The 17,642-nt window shown below is 38.2% G+C and overlaps 1 protein-coding gene across 1 annotated transcript; it reads left to right on the forward strand.

Annotated features, from left to right (window-relative positions):
• The first annotated feature begins 11,401 nt into the window (after nt 1-11,401).
• On the forward strand, nt 11,402-16,521 carry LOC102079565 (leucine-rich repeat-containing protein 15). Its single transcript, XM_025899263.1, has 8 exons — nt 11,402-11,561; nt 11,730-11,762; nt 12,837-13,025; nt 13,159-13,343; nt 13,434-13,690; nt 14,498-14,618; nt 14,839-14,974; nt 15,098-16,521. Exons 1-8 carry the CDS (start codon nt 11,546-11,548, stop codon nt 15,286-15,288), a joined length of 1,128 nt encoding a protein of 375 aa, XP_025755048.1. The 5' UTR covers nt 11,402-11,545; the 3' UTR covers nt 15,289-16,521.
• Nucleotides 16,522-17,642: the final 1,121 nt, after the last annotated feature.

A 17,642-nucleotide genomic window follows, 5' to 3' on the forward strand; every position in this document is an offset into this window, starting at 1 on the left:
TTTAACATTTAAAACAGTTATATTCAATATAATCCATATGAAAAGTACCCCTCTCATATTTATATGTGCAGAATTTATTTTCAAAACAGTATAGAGCAGATATTTTGACTTGTGATAAAAAGAAAATCACAGTTGCTACTGTTCACATTAACAGTGGTTTTGTTCTATTCAAACATCTTTTTAAGCCATGACAGTGTGAACAGGCGCAATTCAGCCACCTGGTCAGGTGACCTTGATTTCTTGTTATACTCTTTGTCTTTTTTCTTGTCCAAGTTCAGTTCACCTCAATGGGCATTATACTGTTATATAAAGATAACAGAGAGAAAACCTCAACAATCAGATGACACCCATGAGCAGCAACTTGGCAACAGTGGGAAGGAAAAACTTGTTCATAGGAAGAAACCTCTGGCAGAACCAGGCTTAGGGAGGGGCAGCCATCTCCTGAAAATGTGATTGAGAAGTTGTTAGCCAATAGGATGCTGTTAAACAACAGTTGTCTGTTGTCACTCTTGCGTGCATGATGGTTTCTTTGTGTGCATGGCTTCTGAGTTCTACGTGCATGGGTTTTTAAAATTCATGCTCATGACTATGCTTTTTTCTTGTGTTGAGTTTTCAACATAGATCTAATTCCATAGTGCTGCACCAAAAACCTACTTGTAATTGCTTTGCCCATTCCCAGATTGTTGTAGTCACCTGTGGTTTCCATGGAAGATACCGACTTGTCAGCAAATGCTTGCTAGATATTAGAGAAATGGTACTAAAAATTGAAAAACTGGTGTTTGCAGACACGTGGAAACGTCCCATTCAAACTTGGGCAACCAAAGCCATCGTAAAGATATCTGTAGGTCTGCCATTTATGTGATGTCACACATTCAAAATGGCAGGTAAGTTAACATCAAATGGTTTTATCCTGAATAGAGACTAAATAAATAAATACATTTGTAATAGGCGGTAAACGTGTTTTTTCTATGCTAAAGTATCTTAACATAAGAGCCTATGGGGACTCACTCACTTTTAGAGCCAGCTTAAGAAAAAGATATTGAAAATATGATCTTTTCCATTTCTTGACATTAGGATGAGTCAGGATGCAGGAGGAGGTGAGCACTGAGCTCGGCGATGTTTGTGTGCGACTGCCAGAGACAGCACAGTGACAGGCAGTGCAAGCAAACAGTTTTGACACGATGCAAAAAGGCCTTCCCTGGTGTTAAATCACATACACACAGGTACAGCACGTTTTGTGCAGCTACACATGCACACACACGCACTTGCACATACACACACAGCTGTATACATTCGGGCTCTCTTTCTGCAAATTTCCTTCATGCACACGCAGCAGATGGGACAATCAGGCTGCTCGTCACATGTGCCTTTTGAAGATATGAGGCGTCAGCATGGTGGATAGCACTGAATGATTTCACAAGAATGAGTCAAACTATAATGAGGTATTTGATGGATACATTTATTACATAATATGCAGCATGGCCTGATTTTCCTTTTTATTTATGCAGCAATCTGTGCTAACGGCTGTGTAAGCAAGTACCAACCACACAGAAGCTCGCTAATCTGTTACTGGAATAGTTTTTAAGAAATAATGATAATAAGCTTTATGATATAACAATAGTGTTCAGGTAAGTTAATTGTAATTACAAAATGTAAGTAAAACGTTCACAACTATGGCCATGTTTTATTGCAGCTGCTCAAAAACAAAGGGAGATGTTGAATGTATGACTAATTACCATGAGCCAGATTGATCTACAGTTTCATTTTACTCTTGGCTATATATGACGTCAGTGAGAATGATATCACTATTGTAGTCATCACAGGTACACTTTTCTGCCTGTGAGCAGAGCAGCTGCAGCCATCTGATGTTCAAACCGTCAGTTTCTAAAATAATATATATTATATTAATGAAGGGGGTAACTGGAAATAATAAATAAAAACAACAAGTAATGCAGAGTGTCAATATAAGACTAGCTCAGGTAAGCCATCCAAAAAAAGCATTTTTTCTCCTTTACAAGGGACACTGGGGGGTGTGACCGGTGCGGTTTTAAAAAATACTTTTTATTAATGGAGAGTCAAAAGAGCAGGAGTTATAACGTTGTAAATGCTAATTTGTTAACCTCTTACATTAGGTTTAAAATTTCTACCTATTTGGACCAAATGTTACAACTTTTAACAACAAAAAATAAACTATAATGCCAAAATGAATTTATAAGACCTTATTTGAAATGTATTATCTATTGAAAATTCCTGGAGTTGCCAGTATCAGCAGGGTTAGCAAAATCTTAAACTGAAATGCTCCTGTTTTGCACATGTACGGAAACCTTTCTGCTCACAAAACAAGGCACAAAGCTGAAACTGAGACTCCAAGAGATTATAGTGCAAAAGGCCATCAGGTGCTTCTGCCATGGTCACAGCATCTCATTTTTCAACCTGTGAAAAGTGTTCAAATCCCCCGAAACCAGGGTGTGAAGCACTAAACACCAACTTCCAGTAGGGGATGCTGGAGGCCCATGTTGAACACAGGGCTTCCCATTACCCTGGTGATGATAGGCATTCATTAACGTGCCCTGCAGACTCAGTGGTCCCAGAGTTAACCTGGGAGGAAGCAGAGCTCAGGAGTCTAATATGCGATGAGCCATTAGCCTGCAGGGAACAATTAGGGTCCTTGTTTAAATAGGCAATGGTTGATTCGACTCATCATTTGAGCCGGTGCTCAGTTGGGGAATAGGCAATTAGGTTGACCATGCTTGCTCGAGTGTCATTATGGTCAACATCTGTCTGCATGAAAGCTGGCCAGAAGACCTGGCGTTAGCACCCGGATGATCTTATTTTTTAGAGTTTTGAGTTTAAGTCAGAACTGCAGTTAGAAGAGAATATGAATGACATTAGAACTGTTGCAGTGAAAGCCTTTCCTTTTCTCTATAATAATAATTAATGGAAAAAAAGCACCACTGATTTAAGATACATTAACAACCTTTAATCACATATTTTTTAGCAAATATATATGCATCTTTTCCACCCACCACTACCAGTTCAAGCAGAAAACTAAAAATTTTAACATCCAAGAATTTAAGAAAAACTAGAAACACTAAGCTTAATTACAGCAATCTGTTTACCTGCTACAACCTCATCCACACATCAACATTTCTGTCGTACATTTTAATATACCAAGCTTGCTAACTTGATAGCTAGCGTGGTAGGGTATATTGCCTACAAATGCAATCATTTGCAACCTTTCTATGATGCTAATGCTAATGCTAATAAATTCACTTATGAGCTTTTTCATTGATGTCTAGATTGGAAATTCCATATCAATGACTATAATAAGCGTCCAAAAATATATATGTCAATACAATTTTAATGTCGGCCAGATAGAGGGCCTATTTTACAAACACTTTTAAATAATCGTAAGTCTGTTACTGTTTCAGACAAAATTAAAACAGTTTCAGAAAGAATAAAAGACAAGCTTTATGGGGACATTTGGTGGTAGCCCAAAGCATTCACGAGGTACTGCTGTCTGAACACAGACAGAAAAATCAGCTCCATCTACGTTTTACTATGTGCCATGAGTCACATTACTGTAAGTCCTAAACCATAATGGACAAGACAGAAAAGTCTAAATTATTTTTATTTAAAAATAGGTGGTCTGTATGATCTTAGGGTGACAAAGGGTTGAAGGTTGTACACAGAAGAACAAATTCACACATCGCTTTGTCACTAGTGGACATTCCAGACTCCGGTTTCCTCTGTCAGGTTTTTGTCACAGTGTGATATGTCAATCAAGCTTATCCTCCGCTCTCATTAGTAATCCAGTTGATTCAGACGCCCACTTCGTGTTAACAGAAGTTGTTTCATTCATTGATTTTCTGTGGTTACTGCTAGTCACCTAACTCAGACACCCCTTTGTAATATACCTGCATTTACATGACACTTTTTTAGTGTCACTGACCACTCAAAACACTTTAAACTACAAGTCAGTGCTGTTTATCTTTGCATTCATATAGTGTATGCTCTTCAAATACTTTATGTTTATCTCACATTGTTGGTCAATTCAGAATCACCAGTTAACCTAACATGCACATCCTTGGATGGTGTGTGCTAGGGTAGTGCTAGTACAGGGAGAATCACAGGAAAATGGTTTCCATTCTTCTCACAAAACAGGGGCATTTTAATTCTAGGCTTTGCTAACCCTCTTGACACTGGCAACCTCGTTTAGGTTATGGCTAAGGTTGGAATTTCTTATCCACTTACTAAGTAGGAACTTTTCAGGAGGTGCTAAACTGAGTCCATCTATCTTTGTGTTGGAAATTACCATTGTCTAGGTATTTTATTGGTTATGTAATGTTGCCCTCTGTTTGTCTCTGGGCAGCCAATATGAACTGATTGGACAAGAAATTGAGTTATATTACTCAGTGGCTCTGTGGCGTAGTGGTTACCTCTTTACCTTACATGTAAGACCAGGAGATGACATACAGCTTCACGGGCCACAAGCCAGTGTACTCCCAAATTGAGATAAATGAGAGCGCTGCGTAAATGGCAGGCATCTAAAATACCTGTGCAATCTACTGTGTTGCCCCTTTTGAGCAGCACACATTATTTAAACTTGAACTTAACTTTGAGTTAGATATGTAAAAAAGAATCTTGAAACAACCTTTTGAAATTCTTTTAAAACCTGGAAGTTAAAATTATAACATTATTTTCTGTCACAGATTTGGCCAATAGATTCCAGTTCAGGATGATTTGAGGGCCACGCCTTTGTCTTATAATGTGTCTGGTTACGTGATCATTTTTAATTCCTTAAACTGCAAAACAGCACATTAAAAAAACATGGCTTCCTTTTCCTTTCCTTTCCATGTTGCATGTCATTTTTCTGTGTGTCTTCATATCCATGCTGTGTTTTAGCTGCGGGAAAAAACAAGGAAGTCGGAGCCTCGGAGCACTGGCTGTTTTTCACATTATCTGCCTTTCTCAGCGCCAGTCCTGACCTTGCCGCAGTGTCCCTGAAGATCTTTGTTCAAATTCTACCATTCCACTGAATGGTGCTACCTAAATATATGAAAAAGAGATGATAATGTAGGGCAGAATATTACTATTGCTACATATTTCATATATGTGCATGAGAACTGCATTCCTTCACTCCTCTTTTAGTGATAGCAACACAAACCAAATGCGTTGTTGGAGTAATTTTTCCCTTGGCGCTTGCTTTCAGTGCAAGTTATTTTAAACCCCATACATTGCAATGGTAACATTTGACTCTGAGTGTAGACCTCATTTGAAGCTTTTACTAACAAGATACTATCCTCAGAGTCTCTCCCGTGGGTGTAGTCATAGCCCCTTCTGGCATTTTCCTGCAATAATGATGTTTAGCGCGGTTTTAGACTACAAATTTAAAACTTTGCTGCTCCCTAATCAGCTGCCTCCCAACACGGGGAGAGCATCATTCATGTTCATGTATGTTGGCCGGTTTGTCAGAAACCTGAGCACTACCTTATAAATTCATGAGCTCTATGGCTTTGATGTTGAGGGAGTGTGCTTCAGCGCGCCAGAAGGCAATTACTTACTGTTGCCATTTGTAGCGTATTGACTCTGTAAAGTCAAGTCGTTTCATCAATAAGCACTCGGTGCATCCATTCCTCTTTTAGCAGCCAGTTATTGACAGCGATGCTTTCGGAAGCCACCTCAAATGATGGGCTCCTCCATAAAAATGCCATCTGATCACTATTAGGTTTGATCTGATGGCTTTGGGCCATTGTTAACAAACGCTTCGACTGGAAGCTCGCCATACAAAACGAATGGCCATGTGCTGTGGGTTGAGTGGCTGTAAACAGCTTCAGAGTGCTGTGTGGAGAGAGAGGGAGACATTTAGCAGCCAGTCATTATCAGCACTGTGTGTTTGCGCTTCCCTCAACCCCTCCTTCCAGCTTCTCTTTAATTCGTGGCTCAAGACTTGGTTGTTCGTCTTGTAATCGGAAGGTTGCCAGTTCGAGCCCCGGCTCGGACAGTCTCGGTCATTGTGTCCTTGGGCAAGACACTTCACCTACCGCCTACTGGTGTTAGCCAGAGGGGCCGATGGCACGATACGGCAGCCTCGCCTCTGTTAGTCTGCCCCAGGGCAGCTGTGGCTACAACTGTAGCTTGCCTTCACCGGTTGTATGAATGTGAGAGTGAATGAATAGTGGTATTGTAAAGCGCTTTGAGGGGTCCCGAAAAGCGCTATATAAATGCAATCCATTATTATTATTATTATTATTATTATTAATTGTTTTCCTTGGTCTGTCACTTCTTTTCCAACTTTACAGTTTTCCATTTTTATATTTTTACAGTAGCCATTTTGGGCATGTTTTTTTTTTCTTCATTGATTTGTGCCAATAAACGAGAACAACAGCTAAATTTTGCAGTTATGGAAAGTACTGCCAAAATTATACTAATTAATTGGAATTTGAAGAAGAAGGCTGCTGCTACTCTTTACTTTCTTTATTGATTCTATTATTTATCTATTTTTTACTGTGACTTACCCAGACTGTCCTTGGACATTACCTTTGTGACCAACGCTGTTTAGAGTGGACCCATCATGCGTCTTTGTAGATCCATAAATGAATTTTTGTATTTACTTGAGTCACTTCAAGTGAGATGTCTCTAAGTGGTAACAAATAATGGATAGCCATGTTCTTTGACATCATACACAGAGTTGAACAAACTGTATGAGATTTTGGCTCACAGGGATTTGTACAAATAGTAGCACATTTTTAAAAACCTTTTGCCATGTTTAATATGAATATCCCCTGCTGCACTGCTGTAATATTATATATAAAGCAGAAAAAAGCTACTATTTAAATTACTAGATTGGAATTTAAGGATGCATGTGCAAGTAAATGGCTGATGTATGTTGATTATTTTTAGCAGTAATTGGGCCATCAAGTTTTCCACACTTAATCATCTTGACAAATACTATATGGAGAGCTACTGTATCTAGTACCCTTGCAGTATTATTAGTCATCAACCTGTTGAAGCCTAATATCTGAATGTAAAAGTTTTTATTTTTAGCTCAGGGTCCGGTGAGCTCATGCTATAGTGACACATTTGCCCTTCCACAATTCACAAGAATCACTTTTCCTCCTAGAGTGTTTACCTAATAGGTCTCCCCCCACATTTGTGGATTTCTTATTAGTTTATGTGTTAGTTTGAGCTGGCATGAGCTACTATGCCATTACGTTCTGGTTGTGAAATATCTCGACTACTGTTTGATGATTTGTTTGTACACCTGGTCTTTTTGGAGCATTTTAGTAGAAGTGTCTCACAGATAACATGGCCTGCTGTGCTTTACAGAGCATCCAAGAAGTTTGCCCTCCAGTGAGTGAATTCTTGTATTTGATTATTTTATTATTTAATAGTAATGATCAGAGACTTATGTCTGTGTATTATACATTTTATGGCTGCAACTTGCTAACCACACTTGTTAGCATTAGCTGATAACTTAGCATGGCCCCTTCTCAACCAAATATAGTGACCATCACAGTGCACAGTCCATTGCAGTCCAAAAACTCACACACTCAGACACTATGTGCATTTGTGCTTCTGTTTCTGTGTCTTTGCTTTGGGCATGGATCAAGCTCTCATTGAATTATTGGAATATCTGAATAGAACAAAGTAATTGTAAATGTTATTGATAACACTTGTATTTCCACTATAACAGATCTCAGACCACTGGACTTTTCTAGCAAAAGCTCTGGATACGCCAAAAAAAAAAAATCCCATTTATTTGTTGTTGCTTGTCTTTTTGTTCAGAAGTGTTGGCATAATTAAAAACTCAAGTCATTATTTGCTCATGAGTTGGAAAAATCAGCTTGAACTAACTTCTCTCACTGGTTATATCTTTGTTTGCTGTATAAGCTGCCTCTGTGCCCTTGTGTTACACACCCACTCAGACACACACAGTACTGCTCTCTCCCTTCTCACCTCTCTGCTTCTCCTCTTATCTGCTCTGTCTCTATCTCTGTGATTGGCTAATGACACTATTCCAGATGGCTCGCCTACTGTGGTGTGTGTGTGCGTGTGTGTGCTGGCCAGGTTTGAAAAAGATCTTTCATCTTCTTCTTTCTCTGACAAAAGAATCAGTCCAGTCAGCACAGCTGTCCATCTGCTTCCTCTTTTCCACAGAGTCTCGATTAATCTTAATGTCGTGCTGCACGGCTCAGCTTTGGCCCGTGCTCTCCCCCACCGCTCTATTTATTCTCGCTTTCTTAACCTATCACTCTTCTGCAATGGTTTCTTCTCGTACAGTCATATTCTCTTTCCATTCACTCTGATCCTCGCATTCTCCTCCCACTCACTCACTGGCTTGCTCTCTTGCCTCTAAATCTCTACCCTTCTGCTCCATCATTGTTTTCTCCCATCTTCTCCATTTCCCTTCTGTTTCTGTCTTTTTTCTCCTTCTCTGTTTCTGTCCCCCTCCCTTCTCCTCTCTACCCTCAGTCCTCAGTCTTTTCATTGCTGTGTAACAGAGAGTGACATGTTTGGCAGTTTTTCTGCTTTCTCCTCTCATAAGGAATTACTGTCCTGACCTACTTCCATGTGCAGCAGCTGCCGCATACACATGGCTGAGGCACCAGTTGTGTCACTAACTGTCACAGCAAAGGATGTGCAAAATACCTGACTGTCCTGTTGTCGTCGCATGATATCAGTTCTGTAAATACAGCACAGTATTATGGCAGTTGGCAAAAGAGTCCCAGCATTTAATCCAATCCTTCCTGTTTGTGAGACAGAAGACACTGAGACAGCATATATCTACACAGAAACTGTTTTCCTACATGATTTTAGTTCTCTCTGAAAACATCCTCATCCTTACTGTAACGCTACATTTGGTGTACATTTGATACTAATAATTCAAACTTTTCTTTGTGTGTAAACTCAGTTAAAATCAGTTCAATTATATAAATTGAACTGAATAGCCCAAATTCACAACAGTAAGGTAAAGAAAGAAACCGCAACAATCACACACACAAGCACTTGGCGACAGTGGGAAGGAAAACTCCCTTTTAATGGGAAGAAACCTTTGGCAGAACGAGGCTCGGGGAGGGACAGTGATCTGCTCTCACTGGTTTGGAGTCAGTGGAGAGACAAACACACAGAAAGGGAAAGGATGAATGAAGAAGGAATGGTCAGGGCATCATGCATAGGAAACTCCCAGGGTCTCCTGATCCAGCCCCAACTGTAAGCTTTATCAAAAAGGAACGTTTGAAGTCTAATCTTGAAAGTAGGGAGGGTGTTTGTCCACTTATTCCACTTTGGGAGCTTGTTTCATAGTAGGTGTCTGAAGAGTCTGCCTCCCAGTCTACTCTGTTATTCGGCCTGCTCCACAACTGTTCAACCTACCCACTGTATTTTCTCAGGTGGCTGTAGCTCAGGAGGTAATCCAGTTTTGAGATCCTTCTCAGACACCTTAACTCCCACTCACATCCTGGGCCATTTGATCTCAGTAAATCACATGATAGGGTGGGGCTAGTTTTCACAATGGGTTCACCTGAAACCTTGGCTGATTGTGACCCACACCCGCTTTCACACCTTGGTTCATGTGATTAGGTGGAGGATCAATAGGGTGTCCATGACTCTCTTGGGGACACTCCCATAGGGCTTAAAATCTGGAACTCTCCTCATGTTGAAGAAGCTTTTCGGATGAGAGGTGAAATGCTTCAAGGAAACTTAAAGAAGTCCAGACACTTTCCTTTCCAAGCTCTTTGGACCTCAGGAGATAGAGCAACTATTAATTGGAAGATTAGTGGTTCGATTCCTGTCTGCGTCAGACTGCATGCCAAATATCCCAGTAACATAGCAGGCCCTAAAGACACCCATCAGAATGTGAATGATACATACAAAATACCTAAAAGAACGTGCTTGGGTGAATGAGGCATGTTGTAGGTAGAGTAGAAAGCCACTATATAATAACCAGCCCATTTACACTTTGGAAGCACATGCAGAGGTGAGTTAGATTACCCCAATTATTCACAGATTTAAACTAATACATTGTGTATGAGTGAATGTGCAGGCGTACACGTATTCAGGGAATGTATCCTTAAAACATTTCTCTTTATAACTGTTCTGTCACAGGCAGCATGTTTAGGATTAGTTTCGTATTATCCATATTTTTGTTTTTTGTTGTTTAGGCAAACTGTGACAGTTGCAAACACAAGAACAACACTTTGTAGTGTACCAACACTGTGGGTGTCTTTCTGACCTTGTAGATTTAGCTCAGAGCATAGGACACTGTCAGAAATCTGTCTTTTGACAGTACTGGGTCTCCTTTTTTGCAGTAATAAGAAGACCAATTTGTAAGAAAAGTGAAAAAATGCAACTAAAGAATATATTTTGGCATTATTATTTATCTAGTCAGAACAGATCTTAGTTTATAAAAGCACAGTATATAACATATGGCAATACTTTATAATTTAGTTCCTTGTTTTCCATTTTGACAAGCAACACATTTTCATATAAACTCCATCTATTCAGTAACTCACAGAAACAAAGATAAATCCATACATAAACTGTAAGTGATAGCATGGATGCCCTTGTTATGATCAAACCTGCTTTTAAAGCTCATTATCAAATATCTGCGTATGATTTGTGGCCCCTGCCAGCATGAGATCTTTAACTGTGATGAAAACCACGAAGAACCCTTGTGGCTATAGTTATAAAAATATTTCAATTACCTTTCTTATATAGTCCTTCATTACTGTGTGATCCCGTAACTCATTTACATAGAGATGAATACAAGTTTTTAATTAGTTTTTTTTGCTGCTGCCTTGAAGATAAAGCATGCAGCTGAAAATGTTCTATGACCGATGTGTTCCCACAAGTGCTTTAAGTGATATTTCTTTTACATTGATAAAGATTCTTCAACAGTCATTTGATATCATGTGAATGAATCTGATGATCTAAATGAGTCTATTAATAAATTCTGTCATGTATTTTACTAAAAAAGAATGTCAGTTTTTTATAAGAATACGCTTAAAATTATCCTGACTTTGAATGTCAAAAGTTGGTTCTCACGAGGACACAAATAAAGCAAGAACACACACACACACACACACACACACACACACACACACACACACGCATACACTCTATGTAGACCAGGCAGTGAAACATGGATAGGTGCCATAATCTCTAGATGCCACATTTCTCTGTGCTCTGTGACTCTGCAGAGCTTGCAGCTCCAGGAGTTTCGCACCCTTTTTTTGCCATTTGCTACGGCTGAGGCGATGTTCCCACACCATCACACTGGCAACTCTTTCATATGCTGCATAGTTTCATCTACCTGCTTCAGAGCTCAGAGAGAGTCTTGTATATAAATTGTGAACCTACAAATCCGATTTTAAAGCCCACTGGAAGAAAGGCCACAGACTGCTGGACTAATTCTCTTTGACTGGCACCTTGTTCTTATATAACAGTGTACAGCAGAGGTTTTTATAGTGAAGTTTGTACTGTTTAAGAGCTGAAAACAAAGCGGTCAGACTTGAGGAGGATTGAGCATTGCCTAGAAATTGAGATGACAGAGTGTTCAGGTAAGTGGCACCCAGCAGGATAAAAACAGTTTGACTACTTTTCAAACGGCTTTATCTGTCTTACATTTTTTTTCCAAGTTTAGATCAGCTTTCAAGTCTAATTAGAGAAAAGATTCACCTTAGTCAGTTATTTGAAACGATAATCAGATGTCTTTTTTCTTTTTACAGCTGAAAAGCAGCTCTTTGTGTGGAAGTGTCACTGTGGGTACTTGGTTTTTGCTGCTCTGCCTTCTTTTGAAGTTTGAAGGGATTGTCTTTGCACACAGTAGGATTATAAATGGGATTAGCTGCATTTTTGATTGTCTGCATACCTTTTTATTTTCCCCCAATAAATCTTTTTGGAATAGATTTACAGGTTTCTATTTGAAATGACACTCTGGCACATCCCTGTTATTCGTGCACACCTTCTTTTAATCACCTATATTGAAATGCTTCTCTCTGAAGTTTGTTTTCCACTCAGTGGTTTTCTTTTGATGAAAATAATGAATCCTGCCTCAGTGTTATGTTCACAGTTTTAATATAAAATGATAAAAAGATAAAATTTGTAAGTATATACTTTTCAAAAAACAATTACTAAATACGATTAAGAACAGAGTGTTTCTACTTATGAGGGCAAATGAGGCCAAGCATCAGACTTTAGTTGTCAACACGTTTTAAGAGGTTATCTGGTTTTGAGATAAACTGTGTTATTTCTTATGGATTTCTATGTGCTGAATCCAAATATGAGAAATAAAAAGCTGACTGGCTACTGTTTCCACAATAACTATATATGTAATTTTTTTTTTTTTTTTTTTAACATTTTATACATATATATATTTTTAGCTCAACCTACCAGACCTGTTCCAGATGTTGTGTATAGGTGCAATATAGTAACTGTATTAACGATAAATCGGATGAATACTGGATGAAAAGCACATACAATAATTTCTGTTATTATACCACAAGTCAGGACCCAGGAATTTATTTTTGTAATTTTATTGTTTCAAGAGCTTTTGTAGCATATCATGACAGCTAGAACCAACCAACAATTTTAAGCATAATTTTCATTTCAAGCAGAGATGGGAGAAGTGCAGCCATTACATATATACTCTGGTTAAGTTAAAGTTCAACTTTGAAAACCTGACCTAGTTAGTATTGATTAAAACAAACGCAACCTTAAACCTACATGGGAGCCAGGGGCCTTGTAACTGCTAAGAGTGTAGTGGTGAAAATATTGTTTCTAATAATTAAACTAATTTTAAATTTAAAATAATATTTTTCTGTACGATTCTACAGGGAGGATGGAGCACTTAGTATGGCTGATACTAGCAATGCTATGGATGGCGCAGGCCATAGAGTGCTGCCCTGATGTCTGCAAATGCTCCAGGAAGTCTGGCCCAGAAAAATCAGATGTCAACTGTCATAAGCGGGGGCTTCGAGCTTTTCCTTCCAAATTGCCTTCTGATGCTTGGATTGTTAAACTAGGTGTGTACATTTTAATCAAATCCTCTCTAGGATCCTTTTGACATCCAAGGAATGCATTAATCTATCTAACATTTAAGGAAACATAATGGGACTTGATTGCATCAATAACTGACTTTTTAATTGCTGCCAAAAGGTGAGAATGGTATTACCAACCTGAAGGCAAATACTCTGAGATCAATTCCAAAGATTGAGAGCGTCAATCTGGAGAGAAATGCCATAAAATCAATCCATCCCCAGGCCTTCTCCGGTGCAAAGCAATTGATGCTTCTCAATCTTTATGGCAACCACATATCCATTCTTCCACCAAGGGGGTTTCAGGTAAAGATTTTTGGAGAGGAGCACACTTTTCAGCAATAATATTACAGTAATTTGACAAAAAAAACCCCCAACTGTTTTCTATGTCTGAAGGACCTGCTAAACCTCCGCTTCCTCATGTTGGGGCAGAACCAGATTGGCATCCTCAAACCTGAGATTTTTGCAGGCATGAGAAACCTGTCAGAGTTGGACCTTACTCTCAATGCACTGACAGTCCTCCCAACTAATGCGTTCAAACCTCTGATTGCCCTTAAAGTTTTGGATCTTTCCCTCAACCGCATCCAGAAGATTTCTCCCAAGACCTTCAGTGGACTGAGGCAGCTCTTGTTCCTCAACTTGGACAACAACAGGTCACAATAACATGTGCCATGTTATTATACATCTAGTAGTTACATTTTCCAGTGCAGGTATTATCAGTGAGAAACAAACTTCACTTCTGTGTATTGTTATGAGATATTTCTGATCAGAGTATAAGCATTAGGATTTACTTGGTCTTAAATAGCCTTAGGATCTGGAACCTCTAAACTGAAGTGAGAACAAAAAAAATATTAGTTCAGCTGCTTCAATAAACAATATTGCAACTATTGCTAATAGTAAGCTAGAACTGAAGAATTAGTTACTACTAAGGCAAAGGAACCCAGCAGATGTTTTGATATTGAACTGTTGGCTGGCTGGTTTTCTCTATATCCCATCATGGTTGAAAATAGTTCCAAAATGAACGTTGAACCAACATTGCAGACATTATAAAAGAGATCATCTTCTGTTATCTCTTTAATGATTAGACCAAAAAACGTTTCTTTAATAAAGAATGACAAGGAAAGAATACATAATCTCATACTTTTGGGTTAGCACTTATCCTACTAGGATAAGTGCTAACCCTTCTTGAGTTTATGATACCTACATTACAGACAGAGGGGGGATAATTATAAGAGTCCAAAACATAAAAATAAAACATACCATTTTTTTAAAGGAAGAGAGTACTGATTATCACAGAGGGTGCTGAATTATGGTTTATGTGTAGGGATGATGTTGCTAGGGTATCAAATATTAGATATTAGATATACTGGTGACTTTCATTTCCAAAAGGGTTTTGAATTCAATGGTTTCACAGTATACTTTTACTTCTGAAGAGATTCTAACTGTCCCCCCATATCCAGTCTGAAGACCATTCCTTCTGGGACATTCAAGCCCCTGCAATCTCTGGAGATGCTGGTTCTAGACAACAACCTACTATCTACCCTGACGTTATCAGCTTTGGATGGCCTGAGTAACTTGCAGGTAGCATGTTTTTCTGGTATACATAAAAACAAAAGAAAAATCATAGACTCAGTTTCATTTTTTTAAACATATAGTATATAGCAGTTAGATGTCTTACCCGGCAGACCCAGATCTGACTAATTCACATAATAGCTAGTGTGATAACACTGCTAACTTAAATTGCAAAAACCTGCTCTATTTCCCCGAGTAATAATTATGAACATGCTAAACACTGAACCAGGAACTCTACCTGAGGAACAACGAGCTGGAGCTTCTGCCCTCTGATGTGTTCATCAACCTGCCCAAGCTTTCACAGCTGGCACTCAGCGGAAACCGCCTGAAGATGGTTGATGGAAACATGTTCACCCATATGCCTGGTAAGATAACTGCCAGCCTGACTTTTCCCTGTCCTATTTTCCCAGGAATTAGAGTGTAACTTAAACAAGTATTGGCAGCAGGATGCTGTTGTCGTGATAATCATTTTTTCTGACCTGTCTTAGTTCTAAAGAAGCTGTACCTCCATGACAACCCTTGGCAGTGTGACTGTAACATTAGCCCACTGGTGCGGTGGATGGGAGACACCAAGGCCATACTTTCACCACGGCACAGCCTAAAGTGCGTGACTCCTCAAGAGCTCAGAAATAAGAGCCTCAGCAGCCTGCAAATTGATAAACTGCTCTGTCACACTTAACAGTATAGATGAGGATCACAGCGTGGGCTGGGACTCATAGAGATTTTTTTTTGAGTAGACTGGGTGGCAGAATAATCCTCTATGATATTTTTAAACTGCAATATATTACTGTCTTTCTCTAAAATATTGTATTATGTTTGCTTTAAATGGCTAAAATTCTAGAATAAAATGCCACATTTTTCTGTGATGCTTTGTTTTATAATAACATAATATAATAATAATATTACTCTTTATTTAGGTTTCTCACAAAAGTGGTGTTGGATGTTTTCCAATTTTAGTAAATGGTAATTTTTCCACTCAAAGCGCTTTATGAAACTTGCCTCATTCACACAACCACTTTTAACTATGCTTTTTCTACATAAGCGCTTTCTATCTAACATTCACACACATTCACAAACCGATGGAGAGCAACTTGGGGTTAGTGTTTTGCCCCAAAATTATTTGACATGCTGATTGGAAAACCTAGGGATTAGAAGATCGCCTGCTCTGCCTGGTAAAATAACTGCCAGCCTGCCTGGTTTACCTCCTGAGCTACAGCCACCCTCAACTTTGACCCTTACTTTTTTTTTTTTTTTTTTTTTTTTACCATGGTCTCTTTAATAGCAGGTAAAACCCTTAAAATCACTAAACCTGTAGGTATAAGCTATTTGTGGGACAGAAAGTTTTGCATTATCAGTGCTATTTCCACATGCAAAGAATAAGTACTAACCCTTATCACCGGTTGTGAGATTAACATTATAATTCCATATTGCTTGTCTTAAAAAGACTTTGCAGGTTTGGAAAGTGATGGATTACGTATAAAGGGATTACATTAATCACATTCCAGGAAATGGTTTCTCTAATCTGTTACAGTTTATGTAAATAAAAAGGAAAAGAAAGGCATTTGGATAGACACTGCTAGGATTCTGCACAGCTTAATGTAATAGTGAAGACAGCTGTAGATAATGAGAAGTTATTGGATTTGTAATCTTGTCTTCATTTTAATGTGCATCAGCACATTAAAACAGCACATAGAGACCCCAAGTCCTCTTGTTTAGCCTTTTGCCCAATTACCCGGTTGCAAAGATTTGTTGCTTGTGCAGCCTAAAAAGCACCATAGTCATATCCATATCTTGGACTGGATGACACTGAACCCAAAAACTATGCAAACTCTAAGACCATTAAACTCAATCTGTTTGTACTGTTGCATTATATTTTCAATTTCAATAAATGTGTGTGCCAAGTTTTTGTAAATTTTGTGCTCGATCTTTATTATGAAGATAATCATTTGTTTGCATGTAATGTCCTCATAATGTTTTTCTGAAGTTATGCTGTTTTTCATATGGTGAAACATCCTGCAAAGCAAATTAAATTATAACTAGAAAAATTTGCATTTCCTGCGAAAATGCTGTGTGGATGCTTTAAAGCTGAAGCTGTCTGCTGAAACTAGCTGAAAAAGCTGAAAAGTTGCAGAAATTGTAAAAACTTTGCAGAAGCAAAGGAACTTTGCTAAAATGTAGTAACTTAGCAGAACTGTAATATCTTAGAGGAAACATAATACTTGGCAGAAATACAATAGCATAGCAGAACTTAGCAGAAATATTGTAACTTACCAGAAACATGATAACTTCTCAAAAATACAAGAATTTAGGAGAAATAGTATAAGATAACAGAAAGAATATATTTAGCCAAACATTCTTAAACATTACAGAAATACTATGATTTAGAAAAACAGTACAACATAGCAGAAATGCTGTGATTTACCAGAGACACTGTAATGAACTATGAATATTGTAATTTTATATAAATACTATGTTTTAGCAAAAATACTCCAGTTTAGCACAAATATTATAACATAGCAGAAATACTATTCTATAGCAGAAATGCTATATTTAGAAAGAAAAATATAATATAGTAGAAATACTATGATTTAGCAGAAATCCTACAATATAGCTTAACAACAATGATTTAGAACAGATACTATGATTGAGCAGAATAATAATAACTTAAGTGAAAATATTGGAAAGGTAAAATGATAAGCTGAATAAAAAGGAACATGGTTAAGTTCGCTGAAAACTAATTTTTGTTCACCTGTGAAAAAACAAAATAAAAATACATTTAGAAAAAAAAACAAATAAGAACAGCCAACAGATATACACAAAATCAAATATGGATACACAAATCACCAAATACACAGAAAATGAAATATGGATACACAAATGTACAGAGAGAGACACACACACAGGGTCTATGCCAGTCAACCAGTCTGAATATATTATATTTTTATCCAATAATGAGATGCTGCCCTAAAAAGGGTCTTTGTGTGTGTGTCTTTCTTTCTCTCTCTCTCTCTCTTACACACACACACACACACA

Source organism: Oreochromis niloticus, linkage group LG15 (assembly GCF_001858045.2).
Source record: "Oreochromis niloticus isolate F11D_XX linkage group LG15, O_niloticus_UMD_NMBU, whole genome shotgun sequence".
Lineage (NCBI taxonomy): Eukaryota > Metazoa > Chordata > Actinopteri > Cichliformes > Cichlidae > Oreochromis > Oreochromis niloticus.

What these genes read in the sequence shown, in the direction of transcription:
- LOC102079565 (XM_025899263.1), top strand. An exon ending in CTTTGTGTGGAAGTGTCACT is followed by an intron (nt 11,763 to 12,836) that starts GTGGGTACTTGG and finishes ACGATTCTACAG; the next exon opens with GGAGGATGGAGCACTTAGTA. An exon ending in TGCTTGGATTGTTAAACTAG is followed by an intron (nt 13,026 to 13,158) that starts GTGTGTACATTT and finishes TGCTGCCAAAAG; the next exon opens with GTGAGAATGGTATTACCAAC.